The 22,345-nt window shown below is 35.7% G+C and overlaps 1 protein-coding gene across 1 annotated transcript in view; it reads right to left on the bottom strand.

Annotated features, from left to right (window-relative positions):
* Positions 1–22,345, bottom strand: part of CCDC7 (coiled-coil domain containing 7) — a gene marked incomplete at both ends in the record, with an annotated part of 108,913 nt that overhangs the window by 56,310 nt on the left and 30,258 nt on the right. The window contains 2 exon segments of the mRNA XM_079699051.1: positions 5,828–5,938; positions 11,063–11,173. Of these exon segments, the coding sequence (XP_079555177.1) occupies positions 5,828–5,938; positions 11,063–11,173 (222 nt within the window).

The following is a 22,345-nucleotide window of genomic DNA, read 5'->3' as shown; positions in this document are numbered from 1 at the left end:
CCCTAACCTCCAATATGATGGTTTTAGAGATGGGGGAAGGGAAGTAATTAAGGTTAAATGACATCATAAGGGTAAGATCCTGATCTGATGTGATTCTTGCCCTAATAAAAAGAGACACCAGAGCTTTCATTCGCTATCTCTCTCTCTCCATTTGCACACAAAGAAGAGGTCATGTGGGTACACAATAGATGGTGGATACTTATGAGCCAAGAAAAGACATCTCAGAATGATATCTAACTTACTGGCACCTAGATTTTGGACTTCACCTACAGAACTGTAATAAATAATTTTTTTAAAGTGACCCTGTCTATGGCTTTCAGTTATGGCAGCCTGAGAAGACTAATACACAAAAGGAAATGAGAAGAGAATTAAAGCATGTCACTACAAAAAAAAAATCAATGAAAGACAAAGGAAGAAAGTAAAATAGGAAATGAAGAGCAAAAAATTATGAGACATACAGGAAATAATTAACAATATGGCAAAAGTAAGTCCTTTCCTATCCAACTGTATGCCAACTAACTGGATAACTTAGAGAAATGGACACATTCTTAGAAACACACAACCTACCAATGTAAGTGGGTTAAACTCCCTGGACACAGAGTAGCTGTACGTATAAAAAATAAGACCCACCTATAATGCTGTCTACAAGAGGTTCACTTAGGTCTAAGGACATATATAGACTGAAAGTGAAAGGATGGGAACAGATACTCCATGCAAATGGTAACCAAAATAGAATAGTGATGGCTATACTATAATATCAGACAGAAGAGACTTTAGTCAAAACCTGTTAAACAGACAAAGTAAGACATTATATAATAAGAAAAAGGTCAATTCTCCAGGAATATGTAACATTATAAATATAAATATAAACATTATAGTGTATATATATATAAACATATATTCATCAGACATGAGAACTCCTAAATACATAAAGAAAACATTAACCAGATTGAATGGAAAAATAGACCATAAAACAAAAATTGTAGGAGACTTCAATAACCTCATTTTCAATAATGGAAAGAACCAGAAAAAAGATCAATAAGAAAATTAGAGAATTTGAACAACACTATAGGCCAGTTGGACATTATAGATATATGCAAAAAAAACTCCACCTAACAACATCAGAATACATTTTTCTCAAGTACACATGGAACATTCTCCAGGATACTGATATTACACAAAATAACTTTTCTGATCACAATGCAAAGAAACTAGAAATTAATAGTAGCAGAAACACTTGAAAATCCACAAATATGTGGGAAATATAAAAATATATTCTCAGAAAAACCAATGGGTAAAGTAGAAATTGTGAGAGAAATTAGAAATTATCTTGAGACAAATGAAAATGAAAACACAACATAACAAAATATATGCAATGCGATGAAAGCAGTGCTAAGAGGGAAATTTATAGCTATGAATGCTTACATTAAAAAAGAAGAAATATCTCAAGTAAACAACCTAACTTTACAACTCAAGGAGCTAGAAAAAGAAGATAAAACTATACCCAAAGATAGCAGAAGGAAGGAAATAATAAAGATTAGAGCAGAGGTAAGTGAAACAGAGAAGAGAAAAACAATAAAGAAAATGAATAAAACCAGGAGTTGGTTTTTTGAAAAGACCAATGAAATTGAAAACATTTAGTTAGATTAGCTAAGAAAAAAGGGAAAAGACTCAAATAATTAAGTAAGAAATGAAAGAAGAGGCATTACAACCAATGCCATAGGAATAAAAATTATTATAAGAGAACATTATGAACAACTGTATGCCAACTAACTGAAATACCTAGAAAAAAATGGATGAATTCTAAGAAACACAACCTACTAACTGAATCATGAATAAACAGAATATCTGAAAGAACAGTAACTAGTAGATTAAATCAGTAACCAAAAACCTCCAGACAGATAGAAACCCAGGACCAGACAGCTTCACTGCAGGATGCTACCAAACATTAACAGCAACAACAAAAAAATTAACACTAGTCTTCATCAAACTCATCCAAAAAAATGAAAAGGAAAACTTTTAAACTCGTTCTATGAAGCCAGTATTAGCCTGACACCAAAGTCAGACAAAGGGATTATATGAAAGGAAAATTACAGGCCAGTATCCCTGATGAACACAGATGCAAAACTCAACAATATACTAGCAAACAGAATTCAAGAGCTCATTAAAAGGATTAAATACCACATCCAAGTGGGATTTATTCCTGGAATGCAAGGTTGATTTAATACATGAAAATCAATTAATGTGACACATCACATTAATAGCATGAAGGAAAAAAAGAAAACCACACATGACCATCTCAACTGATACAGAAAATTAAACATCCTTTTATGATTAAACAAAACACTCAACAAACTAAGATTAAAAGCAAAATACCCACATATAATAAAGACTATATATGCAAAGCCCACAGCTAACATCACACTCAGTGGTGAAAAACTAAAAACTTCCTTTGAGATAAAAAATAAGGCAAGGATGCCCACTCTCACCACTTCTATTCAACATAGTACTAGAAGTCCTAACAACAGCAACTGGGCAAAAAAAGAAATACAAGATATAAAAATTAGAAAGGAAGAAGTAAAATTATCTGTTCATAGGTAAAATGTCCTTATACATAGAAAACCCTAAAGATTCACACATGCATACACACACACAAAAACCCCATGAGAATTAATAAATAAATTCAGCAAAGTTTCAGGGTACAAAATCAACATGTAAAAATCAGTTACATTTTTACAAACTATTAATGTACAATATAAAAAGTAAACTATGAAAACAATTCATCAAAAATAATAAAATATGTAGGAATAAACTTAACCAAGGAGGCAAAAGGCATGTACGCTGAAAACTATAAAACACTGCTGAAATCAACCTACCTAAGGAGGCAAAAGACCTGTGCACACAAAACTATATAAAGTACTGATGAAAGAAATCAAAGACGATACAGATGGAGAGATATACCATGTTCTTGGATTGGAAGAATCAATATTGCGAAAATGACTATACTACACAAAGCAATCTACAGATTCAATGCAATCCCTATCAAATTACCAATGGCATTTTTCACAGAACTAGAACAAAAAATTTTGCAATTTGTATGGAAACACAAAAGACCCCAAATAGTCAAAGCAATCTTGAGAAAGAAAAACGGAGCCAGAAAAAAAAGAAACAGTAAAAAAATAAAAACAAAATAAAACAGAGCCAGAGAAATCAGGCTCCTTGTCTTCAGACTATATTACAAAGCCACCATAATCAAGACAGCATGGTACTGGCACAAAAACATAAATATAGATCAATGGAATAGGATAGAAAGCCCAGAGATAAACCCACGCACCTATGGTCACCTAACCTATGACAAAGGAGGCAAGAATACACAATGGAGAAAAGACAGCCTTTTCAATAAGTCGTGCTGGGAAAACGGACAGCTACATGTGAAAGAGTGAAATTAGAACACTCCCTAACACCATAACACAAAAATAAACTCAAAATGGATTAAAGACCTAAATGTAAGGCCATACACTATAAAACTCTTAGAGGAAAACATAGGCAGAACATTCTTTGACATAAATCACAGTGAGATTTTTTTTGACCCACCTCCTAGAGAAATGGAAATAAAACCAAAGATAAACAAATGGGACCTAATGAAACTTAAAACCTTTGCACAGCACAGGAATCCATAAACAAGACAAAAAGACAACACTCAGAATGGGAAAAAATATTTGTAAATGAAGCAACTGACAAAGGATTAATCTCCAAAATATACAAACACCTTATGCAGCTCAATATCAAAAAAACGACCCAATCAAAAAATGGAGACCTAAATAGACATTTCTCCAAAGAAGACATACAAATGCCCAACAAACAAATGAAAAGATGCTCAACATCACTAATTATTAGAGAAATGCAAATCAAAACTACAATGAGGTATCACCTCACATTGGTCAGAATGGCCATCATCAAAAAATCTACAAACAATAAATGCTGGAGAGGGTGTGGAGAAAAGGGAACCCTCTTGCATTGTTGGTGGGAATGTAAATTGATACAGCCATGATGGAGAAAAGTATGGAGGTTCCTTAAAAGACTAAAAATATAACTACCATATGACCCAGCAATCCCACTACTGGGCATATACCCAGAGAAAAATGTAATTCAAAAAGCTATATGCACCCCAATGTTCAGTGCAGCACTACTGATGATAGCCAGAACATGGAAGTGAAGCCAGAAAGATAAAAACAAATATCGTATATTAACACATATATGTGGTATCTAGAAAAATGGTATAGATGATCTTATTTGCAAAGCAGAAACATAGACACAGACTCGAGAACAAACGTATGGATACCAAGGTGGAATGGAAGTGGGTGGGATGAATTGGGAGATTGGGATTGACATATATACACTATTGATACTACGTATAAAATAGATAACTAATGAGAACCTACTGTATAGTACAGGGAACGCTACTAAATGCACTGTGGTGACCTAAATGAGAAGGAAATCCAAAAAGGAGGGGATATATGTATAAGTATAGCTGATTCACTTTTCTGTAGAGTAGAAACTAATACAACATTGTAAAGCAACTATACTCCAATAAAATTAATTTAAAAAAACACTGCTGAAAGAAATTAAAGAAGAGACAAATAAATGAAAAAACATCCCATGTTCCTGGATTTGAAAACTTAATATAGTTAAGGTCTCAGTACTACCCAAAGCAATCTACAGATTCAGTGCAATCCCTATAAAAATCCAAATGCATTTTTTGCAGAAGAAATAGAAAAACCCATGCTAAAATTTATACAGGGTCTCAAAGGATCCCAAATAGCCAAAACATCTTGAAAAAGAATAACAAATTTATAGGTCTAGCATTTACTAATTTCAAAACTTATTACAAAGCACAAGTAATCAAAATAGTGTGGTAGAGGCATAAAGGCAGACATACAGACCAATGGAATAGAATAAAGAGCTTAGACCCTCACATGTATAGTTGATGACCTTTAATAAGGGTGTCAAGACCAATCAATGGGGAAAGGACAGTGTCTCTAAGAAATAGGTGAATAAACTGATATCTACATGTAAAACAATAAAGTTGGATGTTTACCTTACATCATACACAAAAATTAATTCAAAATGGGTTAAAGACTGAAACTTAAGACCAAAAACTATAAAATTTCTTGAAGAAAACATATGGAAAAATCTCATGACATTGAATTTGACCGTTCCCCTTGGTCCCTGTGATCCACATTTCCTGTTTGAGTTACAGGTTTCAGCACCTCTTTGTTCACCAACTATAGGCTATGACTAAAGGACACTGCCACAGACAGGTCAGAGTCAACTGCTGAACTTATGGACCCAAATCTCCTGGAGAGAGCTCAGAAGCGTACACCCTTTAAGAGTCAGTTGATGGTCTGTTATTGAATCATACTGAGTACATAACCCAAGGCCTTAAAGTAATCTTAGTACTAGAAATCCCAATCAAAAGGTATCAATACTTTTGTTTCTGTTCTCTAATTATCTTAGGGTATTAACACTTTAGGTCAGAGTGGAAATTTTCTATGAAATATATGCCCAGGACTTCCCTGCTGGTCTGGTGGTTAAGACTCTGCACTTCCACTGCAGGGGGCGTGGGTTTGATCCCTGGTTGGGGAACTAAGAGCCCACATGCCACGCAGCGAGGCCAAAAAATTAAAAATAAATAAATTGACTTAATTTAAAAAATAAAATAAAATAAAACATATGCCCAAATACATATCCATGAACCAAACAAAAAAGATCATTTGATGAGTTTAATTTAAAATATTTAAAAATTATCTATAATTATTATACTTACTAGTGTGTCCTTCCCTTTTGAGATTTTTTTCTTTTTTTACTTGCTGTTGGATTTTTGACACTGAATCCTGATTCTCATGCATAAGCTTTTTATCTGGTACTTTATCATGAGCTACAAAAAGAGATACATTCACTCCACTTAAATGGGAACAGAGATTTATTGTGAAATCTCTAATTTCAAATTTATGATAATTATGCAGCAGCATCTTCTCTCATTTTTATAAAGTTTTAAGTAAATTGCCACAATGCTAGATCCACATGAAAATTGCAAGATCATTTTTGATAGATGTATGTTGAAACAGTCTCAGTGTTTCATAAATATTCCTAGGCATCAAATATATTTTATATTAGTCTCTAGTTTTCTTGTGTTATTTATACTTTAGCTAAATACATATTTATAGGCCAAACAATGAAAATGTATATATACTATCACATGTAAAATAGATAGCTAGTGGGAAGCAGCCGCACAGCACAGGGAGATCAGCTCAGTACTTTGTGACCACCTAGAGGGGTGGGATAGGGAGGGTGGGAGGGAGACACAAGAGGGAGGAGATATGGGGATATATATATATATATGTATAGCTGATTCACTTTGTTATAAAGCAGAAACTAACACACCACTGTAAAGCAATTATACTCCAATAAAGATATTTTTTAAAAAACCTATGTTGGCTTCTTAAAAAAAAAAAAGAAAATGTGTAAGTACAAGTTTTTCATTACAGTATTATGTGTAATTGCAAAATAGCTAAAACCAGCAAAATATATAAGCATAGAAGATTGGTTGAATAATTTAAAGTATATATTATAAACTACGGTAAAGTATAAATTATGGTATATGATGTAGTATAAACAAGTGTACCTACTGCTGTAAAAGAAATGCAAAAGATCTCTATAAAACGAATTGGAGGGATTTCTAGGAGGCAACAATAAATGAAAAAAAAACTGAAGTGAAGAATATCTAGGGCTTCCCTGGTGGCGCAGTGGTTGAGAGTCCTCCTGCCGATGCAGTGACACGGGTTTGTGCCCCGGTCTGGGAAGATCCCACATGCCGCGGAGCGGCTGGGCCCATGAGCCATGGCTGCTGAGCCTGTGCATCTGAAGCCTGTGCTCCGCAACGAGAGAGGCCACAACAGTGAGAGGCCCGCGTACAGCAAAAAAAAAAAAAAAAAAAAAAAAAAAAAATCTAGCATGCTATCTTTTTCATCTTTTGTAAAAGAAAGAAAGGGACATAAGAAAGAAATACATAAAGAGGGAAATAAGTTATTTTTTCAATGAAACAGAAAAGACAAACCAAAAACCAATTTAGTTGGATACCTACTAAAGGAGGGTGAGGACTAAGGAATGTAGGGAAGGAATAAGAAAGGAATTATGCTTTATATATATTTTTTGCATATTTATTACTTTTAGAAAAGGTTCATGTTTTACATATTCCAAAAATAAAACTAAAGTAAAAAATAAAAAGACTAACGTTGGAAGCAACCTTAATCAATCTACTGCTGGAAAAAATAAGCACAAATCCAAGTAGTTCATCAACAGTATTTGACATATACTCTCAGTCTTAGGCAAGAGAGTGGGATGCAAAAAAAAAAAAAAAAAAAAAAATCACAAAAATTTTAGTAGGTTTTTTCCCTAGTGGTATCAGCTAAGTGACTGTGAAACAATTTTAGAAGTATTATAGGATGGAGTGAATATATAAATGTGTTGATGTTGCTCAAAGTCAGGACTCTCACTGTGGAAGGACATCCACATATAAAATGAAGGCAGGCAAAAACAAGCCCTAAGGGTATTAACTGGAATTGAAGGTGCCTGTAAGAACTCATAATTTCTAAATATGCCTATGTATGTGTATATGCATATATATGTTCACTTTTATGTGTATGTAGGTATAGGTACATATGAATGTGTGCCTGTGTGTGTGTGTGTGTGTGTGTATACATACACTGAGGTTCCAACTGCAAGTCAAAACCCTGTATATGATCTTTCAGCCCCATAAGCAATTACAAACCTACCTGGCAGTTCTTATAGGGAAAAACTTCCAACCCCACACTGACTTGATGTACACACTGCACGCACTAGAAGTAGCTGCAGTCAGGCTGACCCTTAACCTCCACTTCTAGATGGCCATGATCTTAAATTTATCTGCATTCTGGCCTAGGAACCTCCATTCAGAGGTTCAGATGTACTGAACCTGTACTGTTCAGATGCCTCTACCTATGCCACCTTAAAGATAGACCTGGAAGACACTGTTCTCAGTCTGATTCAGTGTAAAGTACTTATCTGCTCCAAACTCTGCCTCCTCATCCTTCCCCTGGGCCCAGTGTCCTTAAAACAGCAGGAGCCTTTGGTTTGGGGCAGTGAGATGTTGCCCCCACTCTCTCCTGTCTATAATGATACACCTGACCCTTGCCTAGTGCTGTTTTGTGGGGAAAATGGAAGACTGGTAGAGCTTCAGCCCTTTTCTGTTTAGATTCTTGCTTATACTATCAGAGTAAGCGAAAAAAGGCAGAATTTTACTTTGTTTAGTTTGTTATCTTAATTGGCCAACTTGACAACCGGCAGCTCTCTAGCTCTCTGAGAAACTGGTACAGTGAGCAAAGTGATCAACATAATGCTGTAGATCCTACAAAGGACTTTTAGGAGGTGTGAGAGAAGATTTGGGCCACCCTTGGACTGTGCAAATGGATCAACTGCAAGAGTGTGAGGATCCAATGGGACACTTAGCCAGTGAGCCTCAGCAAGTGCTGGTGGAGGCCACAGAGCACTCTTAGAAAGTTCTCACAAATTGTTAAATAAGACTTTCAGTTTGAAGGGAACATTGGACCTTCACTTTAGCCTCCAAACTCTGATCAAGTTCCACTAATGAGTCAAATTAGAGATCTAACAGAGGGACTCTTAAGAGAGCCAGGGAAACAATTCCCTAGCTAATGGCTATGGTTCTCCAGAGACAGACCTAAAAGTCATCAGAGACCCTGAAAGCTGAGTTATACTCTGTGACTATTGTTAGTTCTAAGTCCTGACACCAAGATTCATGCCTTTAATATAAAAGAATGTATAGGACTTTGGAATCACTTTGCCCAGTGACCTGGAGAGAACTTAGACTTGGGTCTTACCAGACTCAGATTTCTAAGTTCACTTTTGTGAATCCTATTGGTTATCAAGCTGAATCAAATTTCCTCATAAGTTGTGTCAGTCAGTTGTGACATAGTCAGATCCTAATTGGCAAATTTTCAGGCATGCAGAAATTGCTGCCCAGAAAGAAAAAATGTAATAATGTAAAAATGTAAAATGTAAAAATGTAAAAATGGTAATCATGCTCCCTCTACTGGATGTTATGGGCAATGACCTTACCTAAAAATCTATGGGCCTGATTACCATACAGTGGGGTCTCAAAGCAGGAAATTAATGCTCTCCACCAAGGTACTCATTGTTAGATGATGGGCCATGAGGACCCAACATGTAGCCCCACTATGGTCCACTTTGTGGCGGCCGCTATGAATAACGCAAGTGCTATTCTCGCTACCTTTATCAGTGAATTCTGAGATGGATCAAAGAACTCCACATACACTGACCCTGATCACAGCTTTCAAAAATAAAAAACAAGATAGGGTTATACCAAGGTACCTACATCCCCAGTAAAGATATATAAGGGCCTATTCCAGTACAAATTACAGGCAGGTGAGAATTACATTTCTTGGGCCTTTTGGATGGCGGTACACTGATAACTGTAATCCCCACAAGCCCTGGCACCAGGATGAGGGGAAAACAGATAATTCTGTCTGGTTTGGGGCCACCACCACAAACAGAAACCTTTTCCAGCCCACACTACCGTACAGTGCATTGTTATGGCCTCTACTACGGAATATATTGTCGGTATAGATGTATTATTTACGTGACCCACCACTCGCATTCACTCTCACGTTGTGACGGGATTTGCTGCAGTTAGGATATTTTAATGGGGCAGGTGGAAGATCTTGAGCGACCCAACTACCAGAACTTAGTGCCCATATCTACCAAAAACAATACTGACTCCCTGGGTGTAAAAAAGAAATAACTGCCCTTGTTGCTGAGCTTAAAGAAGCCAACAAATTCCATAGACTATTTCTCCATTTAACAGGCCTGTGCACAAAACGTCAGGTGCCTACAGACTAAGTAATTAAGGCTGCACAGTGTTAGTACCAACCTGGCACTGGCATTGTGCCTGTCATAGAAGCTATTGCCCAAGGTGAAGGAACTTGGTATATAGCAACCAACAACTTGAACTCTCTTTCAGCATCCTTCTTCATGCAAATGACCAGGATCAGTTTACCCTTATGTAGAATTAATTGAAATATGCCACCAATGTCCTTCCACAGGGCTCCCTAAATTCCCCATCTACCTATCTTCAATGGATAGAGCATGACTTAGAAAATGTCCCACTCACAGAGGGAATAATAGCTTTCTACTATATTGATGACATCCTTCTGGTGGGCCCAGGCAAAGGCACCATCCCACAGGACTGCACACCCTGTTGATCCATATGGGGCAACATGGCTGGGTCATTAATATAGACAAGGACTTAGTATCCAAGTGAAATTCCAGGGTAGAAGATAAAAATCTTACTCCAGAGGAGATGTTTGCATATTTTTTGGCCCTCCCTTCCCCAAATTATTAAAAAAAAAAACTCTGAATATTGATGGGACTCTGACTACTAACACATTTGCATTCTGCCCACAGGGGTTTGATGGCACGTATCTGTGGGGTTAGCATAAAGGCTATTACCTCTGAGTGGAGACCCAACCAACAGGATGCTCTGGAGGACTTCCAACAGGCCATTCAAGCTGCCTTCCCTCGGACCCATCTGATCCCCATTTGGTTTTTAAGTTACTGACCTCTTTTCACCCATCAAAGCCTATAGCAAAAAGACACTGACATAGGTCAGAGGCACCTACTGATCTTTTGGAGCAGAAATTTCCCAGGTTGGCTGAAAGGTACACAGCTAGTGAGACAACTATTGACCTATTATTGCCCTTAATGGATACTGAGAATAAAATAGTCTTATGATCAGAAATTCCAACCAAATTGTATCAATAATTTCAGTTTTGCTCTCTAGTTGTCTTAGGGTATTCACACTTTAAATCAACATGTAAAATTTCTGCAAAATATATGCTGAGATATATCTTCAGGAAGCAAAGAAAAAAGATCTTCTGATGAGTTTAATTTAAAATAATATGAAGTTATTTATGATTATTGTACTTACTAGAGAGTCTTTTCCTTTTGAAAGTTCTTTGTTTCTTTACTTGTGTTTGGGTTTTTGACACTGAATCCTGATGGTTAAGCATAATCTTTTCATCTGATGCTTCATCATAACCTACGTCAAGAAATGCATTTAGTCCACTGAATAGAAAAAATATATCTATTGTGAAATACCTAAACTTCAACTTTATACAAGTGTACAGCAGAACTTTCTTTCATTTTGATAAAGTTAAAAAAAATTACCATAATGCTAGATATGACATGAAAATTGTGAGAAAAGTTTTAATGAGTGTTTTGAATATATTTCTATTAGTCTCTAGTTTTCTTGGGTTATTTATACTTTAGGTTACAATCATATGCCAAACAATGAAGACACATATGCACAAGGTTACTTACCAGAGCATCATTTGTAATTGAATAATATTCAAAACCACCTAAATATTCACAGACTATTGCTTGAATAACCTAAGAAATATACTATAAACTATAAATATACAGCTGTAAAAATGAATGAAAAAGTTTTCCAGAAACTGACATGAAAGAATTTCCAAGAAAGAATGTTAAATGAAAAATAAAAGTGAAAAAGTAGATATCTAGCATATTACCTCTGAGGTAAGAAAGAAGGGGAAGGGGGAAAATTAAGAAAAATAGAGACACTTACATTTACAAAATGAAATACAGAAATAATAAACCAGAAAACGATATAATAGATGGTTACTTGCAACAGAAGGGGTAAACTGGGGAATGTAGGGGAAGGTATTCAGGAAAAGATGATCTCTCTCTCTCTCCATTCCTCCCTCTCCCTCTCCCTCGGTCTCTTTTGAAAGTAGGTTGATATTCTATATATTCCAAAAAATTATATTAACAAGGATATGACGAGTGCAGTAAACAGGAAAGCAACTTAAGAAATAAATCAACTGAACTTAAATAAAAAAGGCACTAATCCAACTAACTCATGAATACAGTACTACACTCTCAATCTTGGGTAAGAGAAATAAAATCATGAAACATTTTACATGGTTTGTTTTTCTAATGGTATAAGCTAATCAGTCAGTTCTAAAACAATTTTAGAGTTTTACAGGATTGAGCAAACAAGTAAATAGGCTGATGTTGTGTGAAGTCAGGATTTACACTATGAAAGAAGGGACATGCACATAGGAAGTGGAAGAAGGCAAGAACAAGCCTTGAGGGGATAGATTAGAATTAAAAGTATCTGTAAGAAACTCATAATTTCTAAATATATCTATGTATATATGCATGCACATACACACATGTGTGTGTTTGTAGGTATATGTATGTACGAATATGTATATGTATGCATGTATAAATATATATATATACACATATAGACACACATGTGTATTTGTATTTTCTAGTCTGACTGCTCAATGTACCTCAAAGCTACCCCAGTACCAATGGGCACAATTAGTTTTCAGATCTTGGTTTCTAATAACATTTCCCATTAAAAAAAATCAAAGCTCCTAGGAAAAATAGCTGATTCCAGCTATGAGACAGGAAATGTGCAAGACAGGAAATGTGCAAGACAGCATGGGACATCTTGTCATACTAAACAGTAGGGAATTTCTTAAATGACTACTAGTACTAGGGTCATGTCATAAAGCCATAGTAATTATCTTGGATAAATTCCTACTTGCTAATGCTAGGATAATCTTAGAACTAAAAAAAGAATAGTATGAGTTATAAAATCATACACAGTAATTTAATTAGAAGTTTAAAAGAAGTGAGTGCCAAGGGCACAGTCCACTTTTCACCAGTTAGAATTAGAATTCATGATTTCTGTCTACTCTGATTTCAGGAGAATGATTGCTCTGGGATTTGAAGAAGCATTAGAAGCCTGTCAATAACACAGTACTATTGTTATTAGTGTTGTTATTGTTCTGTAAAAAGCTAAATTTTTTAAAAGGGAAGGAACTACGTTGGATTCCATCAGAAACTTGTGAAAATGTCTGTCCGGGACCACTTTAAATTCTCAAGCTCATGTCTTAATTATCAAAACGATTCTTTAAAGCACAAAATATTATTCCTTCATCTGTACATGAGAAAACTGAGGGACAGAGAAGGTAATTAGTTTAACCAAAGTTATATGATTAATATCTGGCTGAGCTTGAATTCATACCCAAGAAGTTCAGCTCCAGAGCCTGAGCTCTAAACTACTACTTTTACTTCTTCCAGTAAATACAAGAAATACAAAAAGAATATAACTATAGAAAATAGAAGATATTTAAAAATTATAAGACAATATTTTATATATCTTTGCATTAAAAATGATATGTCTAGACAAAGTAAATAACATTCTAACAAAATATATTATATTTAATGAAATGCAAAAAAACTTGAATAGACTAATATCCTCAGGGGAAAATACTGAAAATCTACTGCTAAAAATGTCATAAGGCTAAAGAGTTTTAGGGGAAATGTCTATGAAACCATCAAGGATTACAGAATATCTATGCTATATAAACTATAAAAAATTTAGAAAAAGACACATTTTTCTCCATTTCATTTTAAAATGCTAACAGTATCCTGATGCCCAAACTAAAAAAGAACAGAACAAAAAATTGGCCATATCATTTATGATTGTATCATTGCAAACTGTATAAATTGAGATAGGTGAGATTATGTTGAAGTAACAAACAATTGTAAAATTCCAGTGGCTTAAGTACAAAGATCTATTTCCTGTCCCTACTCCATGTTCATTAAAGTTTACCTAGAGGTTCTGCTCAACATTATCACTTTGGAACTAGGGCTGATATAAATCTTACTATCTGCAACATTCCTAGCCACAGAAGCAAAGGAAAAGAGAGAATGAAGGGAAGCACACACTGGCCCCTAATGCTTCCACACATGACCGATTCTTGCTAAACTGACCTAAGAAAATCACATGGCCACATCTAAGTTAAGAAGTCAAGACGGTGACATCAAGAAGATGGCAGAACAGAAAACCCTAGACTCTCCTCCCCATGGAGATACCAATTCAACAACAATACAAGGACCAATTCTCTTTGTGAGAAACGCAGAGACCAGGTGAGAGGTTCCTGCACAATGGGTGAAGATGAACCAGCAACACAGAAGCCAGAAGGTAAATCTGTGACGCCCTCTAGCAATAATCCTTCCTCCTATCACAGCACCACTGATCAGGAGGAAAATGTCAGCTCCCAGCTTGCCCCTGGGAAGTGAAGAAAAGGACTAAAACATGTGTCCAAAGTTCAGACTTTTGGGGAGGCTACTGTGGGACTGGTTTCTGTCTGGCTTGAATCTCAACACTGAGAGGAAACGGCCCAAGGTTGGGAGCTGCTGAGAACAAAGGTGATAATATGAGCTAGTATACACTCAATGAGTATACACTCAATATGAGCTAGTATACAAGCAGGCAAACCCCCCACCCCAATCCCAGCTTCTTCCTGGGGAGGGAAAGAATTGGAACATTCACCCACATTTCAGCTTTTCAGGGGGATGCCTGAGGCCCTAGCTTCTGTATTGCCTGTCTTGATGTACTAATGGGACCCAGAATATTCTAGTTGTTTAGGGACCACTAAGAACAAAGATGACAGTTTAGACCAGTATGCACTCAAAAGTCAAAGCTCCTCTCCCCAGCTCAGAACAATGCATTTGAGAAAACAGGTCCAAGATTCTCCCTGGGGAAGGAAGGAGAAGACTCAAATATATGTCCAATGTTCAGACTTTTAAAGAACTATGCCAAGGGACTGTTATCTGTCTTGTATCTCTCAGAGCACTGACCAGCCTCCACATACACTACATGTCTGGGGACTGCTGAAAACAAAACCAACCAACAAACAAGAGTTGGGTGGTATGGTGCTGCTCCACAGGGTCTGCAGAACAGCACACAGATACCAGAGGGAGCAAGAGATCATGAACTCCTGTACAAAAGGGAACCCCTTCTAATTAAGAATTTACATACACAAGTCCAGAGAAGACACATCAACACAATAGGTGTGACAGGTCTCCAGAACCTCTAGCCAGGCTGACTGGAGAAGGTTTTCCTCTGTATGAATCCAGTCTGTAGAGAGGTGGTAGATTTTTTGCATGTGCAGACATTAACACATAGTGTCAAGGAACAAGAAGAAAGAAACATGGCCCAGAAACTCATCTTAAAGAAATGTATGCATATGAATTACCTGACAAAGATTTCAAAATGCCCATCATAAAAACTCTTAACTACCTCAGTAAAATGTTCCAAGAACAAAATGAGTATTTCAACAAAGAGAGAGAAAATACTTTAAAAAGCACCACACAAATTTTGGAGCTAAAAAATACAATAACTGAAATTTAAAATTCAGTAGAGGGGTTCAATACGAGATTTGATAAAACAGAAGAAAGAATCAGCAAACTTGAAGACAGGTCATCTGAAATTATCCTATCATAGAAAGCAAAAAGATAAAAATGAAAAAGTAAAGAACTGAAAGGACAAATGGGACATTGTAAAACAAACCAGTATACACATTACAGAGTCTCAGAAGGAGACAGAAAGGGACAGAAAGTTTATTTGAAAATAATCGCTTAAAATTCCCCAAATCTGGGAGATAAAATTGATACCCCATTTGAAGAAACCTAAATAGCTCCAAAAAGGAAACCTAAAGAAGTTCACACCAAGGCACATTATAATCGAAACATCAGAAGTCTAAAACAAAGAGAGAATTTTGAAATCAGTAAGAGAAAAGTGACTTCTCACATGCAAGGAACCCCTACAATACTAACAACATATTACTCAGCAGAAACCCTGAAGACAAAAAAGGAGTGGGATGATACATTAAAAGTGCTGAAAGAAAAAAAAATCCTGCCAACTAATAATACTATATCCAGCAAAACAATTCTTAAAAAACAAAGCAAAAATAAAGACTTTCCCACATAAACAAAAGCTTGAGAGCTTATCACCACTAGACCTGTCCTATAAGGAATACCAGAGAGAGTCATTCAAATTGAAATTAATGGAATCTAAACAGAAACACAAAAGTATACAAAACATAGACTATAAAAATGTTAATAAATACAAAATATAAAAAAGATATAATTTGTGACAACAAGAACATTAAAAGGAGGAGAGTAAAACAGTAGAGTTATTGTGTGAAATTGAAATCAAATTGTTGTCAATATAAAATAGACTGTTATAACTATAGAATGCTTTATGTAAGCCCTATAGTAACCACAAAGAAAATATCTATAAAAGATATGTAGGAAAAAATAAGAAAATAATGAAAATGAAAATTTTTAAAAATCAATAAAACAAAAAGGAAAGAGCAAGAGAGGAAGAGAGAGACAGAAAGCTAAAAAGAGACCAAAAAAATTAACAAAATGATCAGAGTAAATCTTTCCCTATCAATAATGACTTTAAATAAAAATACACTCCCCAGTCAAAAGATACCTATTTTTCTCTCTCTCTTTCTCTCACACACACACACACAAAGATACCAATTTTTTTTTTTTTTTTTTTTTTTTTTTGTGGTATGCAGGCCTCTCACTGCTGTGGCCTCTCCCGTTGCGGGGCACAGGCTCCGGATGCGCAGGCTCAGCGGCCATGGCTCACGGGCCCAGCCGCTCCACGGCATGTGGGATCTTCCCGGACCGGGGCACGAACCCGGGTCCCCTGCATCGGCAGGCGGACTCTCAACCACTGCACCACCAGGGAAGCCCAAGATACCAATTTTTAAAAACTGAATCAATTTTTTAAAGACCCATCTATATGCCATCTATAAGAAAATAATTTTATGTTTAAAGACATAAACAGGCTGAAAGTAAAATAATGAAAAAGATATTCCATAAAAATGCTAAGTGAGAGAAAGAGTGACAAAACTTATATCAGACAAAACAGACTTTAAAACAAAAACTATCAAAAAATACAAATAATGACATCATATAATAGTAAAAGGGCCAATTCATCAAGAAGATATAACACTTATAAATATATGTGCACCCAATATCAGAACCTCCAAACATATGAAGCAAACATTGACAACTCATTGGAAAAAGAGAGAGCAACATAATAACAGTGGATTTCAATACCCATTTTCAATAATGGATAGAACATCAAACAAAATATCAATAAGAAAACAGAGGAGTGATATCATCAAAATGGCAAAATAAGACTTTTCTACCGTCTTCTCCCCAAAGGACCTAAGTTTTACAATTACCCACAGATGAAAGTGTCTTTGTGCCAGTCTGGGAGTATAGCAGAGAAGTTCCGGCACAGTGTTGGAGCAACTACAACAACAAAAATCCAAGATTTGATGCAATAAAGAGGATAAGAGGACTAGTTTCTCTTTAACCACATCACTCCAAGGAAGCAAAGCTCAGTTCCAAGAGAGACTTTCTTGGCCTATGATTTCTCCCATGGGAGAAAGTGAGAGCATGTGTGTGAGTGACTGGCTTTCCCAGCTATTCAGGATGCTGCCAAAGAGCCCAACTTCTTTCTTACCCTATCCAGAAAGGTGAGGTGTACTGAAAAACTAGAAGGTAGGGAGGTGCTTGGAGAACAGCATCCAGGACGCTTGGAGGCATCAAAAGGATGTTAATCCTACTAACCACTTTGTGGAATCATCAGGAAGCCCATCCACAAGCCACTGGGAAAGCCTCACCTGTGAATACCCTCAAGTTGCCGTGGGCACCATCAACACTTAGTGCACCTCACACACACACACACACACACCACATGGCTGGATCACTTTGTGTACACTCAGTGGGAGCAAGATTGAGCCTTTGTAGACAGTGAGCATGTTCAGAAAGCTTCCTCAATTCTGCCAGATTGGGAGGAAGCACATAAGATTTTATCATTCAGCACCACTCTGGGGAAAGTAAAGAAATGGGAGGGTGTCAGCACATAGCCTGGCTTTGTAGGACTGAGAGAAGGCATATAATCTTAAGAACTCCCCCTCCCTAAAAATGTGACAAGAAGTGTGGAGCAGGCAAATCCCTAGAAAAAGCCCGAGAAAGCCCCAGAATACCAAGCAGATTGGACATATGAAGGTATGTCTCTCATTAAGCCAATAAGTAAAGACTGAAGGAGGTGCCTGCTTATTCAAATGCAAAGCCAGGAAAGCAAGATGCCAAGGTACATGAAATATCAAGGAAACATGACGCCATCAAAGAAACAAATAATTCTCTAGTAACCAACCCCAAAGAAATGAATATCTACACTTAGCCTGAAAGATAATTCAAAAAAAATGTTTAAGGAATCTCAGTGAGCCACAAGAAAACACAGACAGACTATCCAATAAAATCAGGAACAACAACACATGAGCAAAATAAGAAGTTTAACAGAGTGACAGAAAACATAGTAGAGAATCAAACAGAAATTCTGGAGCTGAAGAATACAATTAATGAAATGAAAGATGTAATAAAGAGCATCAACATCAGAATGGATCAAGCTAAAGAAAAAAAATCTGTGAAGTAGAAGATGGATTGTTTTAAATTATCCAGTAAAAGGAAAACAACAACAACAAAATAATAAGAAAGAGTGAAGAAAGCCTACCTGAACTATGGTGTACCATTAAAAGAATCTATGCATTATTGGAATTTCAGGAGAAAAGTGGGAGAAAGGGTAGAAAGCTTATTTAAAAGTAATGGTTGAGAACTTCCCATCTGGAGAGAGATTTGGACATCCAGGTTCATGAGCTAATAAGTCACCCCAAAATTTCAACCCCAAATGATCATTTCCAAGACATTATAATAAAACTGTCTAAAATCAAAGACAAAGAGAGAATTTTAAAACCAGCAATAGAAAAAAAAATCTTCATATACAAGGGAGTCCTCATAAGGCTATCTGTGGACTTCACAGCAGAAGCCTTGTGGGCCAGAAGATAGTGGGATAATATATTCAAAGTTCTGAAAGAAAAAAAAAACTTGCAACCAAGAATATTTTAACTGGTAAAGGTATCTGTCAAAACTGAAGGGCAGACTGTCACAGACAAACAAAAGCTGAGGAAGTCAATCATCAATAGACTTGCATTACATTAGAAATGCTAAAAAAAAGTTATTCAGCGTGAAATGAAAGAATGCTAATTAGTAACACATGAACATATAATACACATTAATAAAGATAGATATATAGGCAAACTCAGAAAACTCTAATACTATAATATGGTGGTGTGTTAATCACTCAGCTCTAGTATGAAAGCTAATGGACAAAATTATTAAAAATAAGTATAGTTACAATAATTTGATAATGGATACACAATACAAAAAGAGGTAAACTGTTACATCAAAAACAAAATATTGGGGGGTAGTAGAAGGGTAGCATATCTATATGTAATCAAAGCTAAGACATTATCAGCTTAAAAAGATTGTTATATCTACAATATGTTTTATGTAAGCCTCATGAAAATGACAAGCAAAATCCTACAGTTGATACATAAAAAAATAAAGAAAAGGGAATCAAAGTGTACCACTACAGACAATCATTAATTCACAAAGGGAGAGAGCAAGAGAGGAAGAAAAGAACATGGGAAATACAAAATAACCAGAAAACAGTAAGACACATTAGCAAGTCCTTACCTCTCAATAAATATTTTAAATGTAAATGGAATAAATTCACTAATCAAAATGTTCAAAGTGGCTGAGTGGATAAATAAAAAAATAAGATTCAACTACATGCTGCCTCCATGAGACTCATTTCATCTTTAAGGACACACAGGCTCAAAGTGAAAAGATGAAGAAGACATTCTATGCAACATGGAAACCAAAAGGGAGCAGGTATAGCTATACTCATATCAGACAAAATAGACTTTAAGTCAAAAACTGTAACAAGAGACAAAGAAGGTAATTATATGATGATAAAGGGGTCAATTCATCAAGAAAATAAAACAATAAATATAAATGCTCCCAACATCAGAGTACCTAAACATGTTAAGCAATACTAACAGATCTGAAGGGAAAAAAGAGAAAACACTTCTGTTGAAGTAGGGGACTTCAACACATCACTTTCAACAATGGATAGATCATCTAGACAGAAAATCAATAAGGAAACATTGAGTTTGAACTATACGTTAGACCAACCAGCTCTAATAGACATATACAAAACATTCCGCCAATAGCAGCTGCAGAATACACATTCTTTTCAAGAACACACAGAACATTCTCCAGAGTAGTTCATATAATAGGTAACAAAACAAATCTTAGCAAATTTAAGAGCACTGAAATCATACCAAGTATGTTTTCTGAACCCAATGGTTGCAGAAAAGAAATCAATAACAGGAGAAAAACTGGAAAATTCATAGGTAAGAGCAAATCAAACAATACACTCTCAAATAATCAGTGAGTCAAAGAACAAATGGAGATACAATAAAAAATTATCTTGAAAAAAATGAAAATAAAAACAACATGCCAAAACTTATGGGATGAATCAAAAGCAGTTCTAAGAAGAAAGTTTAAAGCAATAAACATCTGTATTTAGAAAAAAGATCTCAAACAACCTAACTTTACAACTAAGTACTAGAAATAGAAGAGAAAAATTCAAGCCCAAAGTTATCAGAAGAAAGGAAATAAATACCAAAGCAGAAATAGAGACTAGAAGAATAATACAAAAATCAATAAAGTAACAGCTGTTTTTTTAAAGTTAAACAAAATTGAGAAACCTTTCAACTGAGAAATAAAACAAAGACTCAAGCAAATAAAATAAAAAATCAAAGAGGAGAAATTATAATGGACACCACAGAAATAAAAAGGATAAGAATACTATAAAAATTGTACAACAACACTGGATAATCAAGAAGAAATGGATAAATTCCAAGAAACATACAGTCTATCAACACTGAATCATGGAGAAACAGAAAATCTGAACAAACCAATTAATACTAAGGAGACTGAATGAGTAATAAAAACCTCCCATCAAAGAAAAACCCAGGGTTAGATGGTTTACTGGTGAATTCTATGAAACATTTAGAGAAGAATTAATACCAACCCTTCAAAAAGTTTTCCAAAAGCTGAAGATGAGAAAACACTCCCTAATTCATTTTATGAGGTCAGCATTACCCTGATACCAAAGCCAGATAAGAATACTATAAGAAAAGCTCTCAACAAATTGAGCATAGAAGGAACTTCCCTCAACATCATAAAGGCTATATGACAAGCCCATATTAACATCATAGAAACCAAACTCACAGAAACCAAGAGTAAAATGGTGGTTACCATGGGCTTGTAAGTGGGGGAAATGGGAAGATATTGGCCAAAGGGTACACATTTCCAGGTATAAGATAAATAAGTTCTGAGGAGCTGATGTACAGCCTGGTGACTATAGTTAATGACAGTGTATTACATACTTGAAAGTTATTAAAAGAGTAGATCTTAAATGTTCTTGCCACAAAAAAATATTTCAGATGATTGATGCGTTAACTAACCTTATTGTGGCAATTATTTTGAAATATATGTGTGTATGATTACCATGTTTTATTCCTTAAACTTACAAAATGTTACATATGTCAATTATATCTCAATAAAGCTGGGGGGTGTAAAAGGGTGAAGAAAAGGAAACAGAAGTCTTATATGTTAATCATACCTGAATAACAAATAAATAGATTAAATAAAATCAGTCAAGAAAATAAACAATAGAAAGCCAGTCTGTAAAGAGAAGGAGAGGAAATAGTTTTTTCAAATATGCAGATAGCAACACAGGTGTCAAGGAACAACAAGAAACAGGGAAATATGACCCCAAAAAAGGAACAAAAAAAGTCTCTGGAAAACAACTCTATAAAGTTGTTGAGGATTTCAACACCGCTATAGTCCAACAAACGTACATATATTTCACCCAGCAGCAGAATACACATTATTCTTAAGTGCACACAGAACCATCTCTAGGATAGATTACATGTTAGGTCAAAAACAAGTCTTAACAAATCTAAGAAGACTGAAATCTTCAAGTATATTTTCCTACCACAATGGAAGGACACCACAAATTAACAGCAAAGGGAGGTCCCTGGTGGTCCAGTGATTAAGATTCAGTGCTCCCAATGCAGGGGGCCCGGGTTCAATCCCTGGTCAGGGAACTGGATCTCGCAGGCTGCAACTAAGAGCCCACATGCCGTGACGAAAATCCCACATGCCGCAATGAACATCCTGTGTACCGCAACTAAAAGATCCTGCATGCCGCAACGAAAAAGATCCCACGTGCCTCAACTAAGAAGATCCCACATGCCGCAACAAAGATCTCGCACGCAGCAACAAAGATCTTGCATGCCACAACTAAGACACAGGGCGGCCAAATAAATAAATAAATATTAAAAAGACAGAAATTAATAGCAAAAAAAACTGGAGAATTCAC

The sequence above is a fragment of the Hyperoodon ampullatus genome (assembly GCF_949752795.1).
Source record: "Hyperoodon ampullatus genome assembly, chromosome: 3".
Lineage (NCBI taxonomy): Eukaryota > Metazoa > Chordata > Mammalia > Artiodactyla > Ziphiidae > Hyperoodon > Hyperoodon ampullatus.
This window is presented reverse-complemented; position numbering and strand designations above follow the sequence as displayed.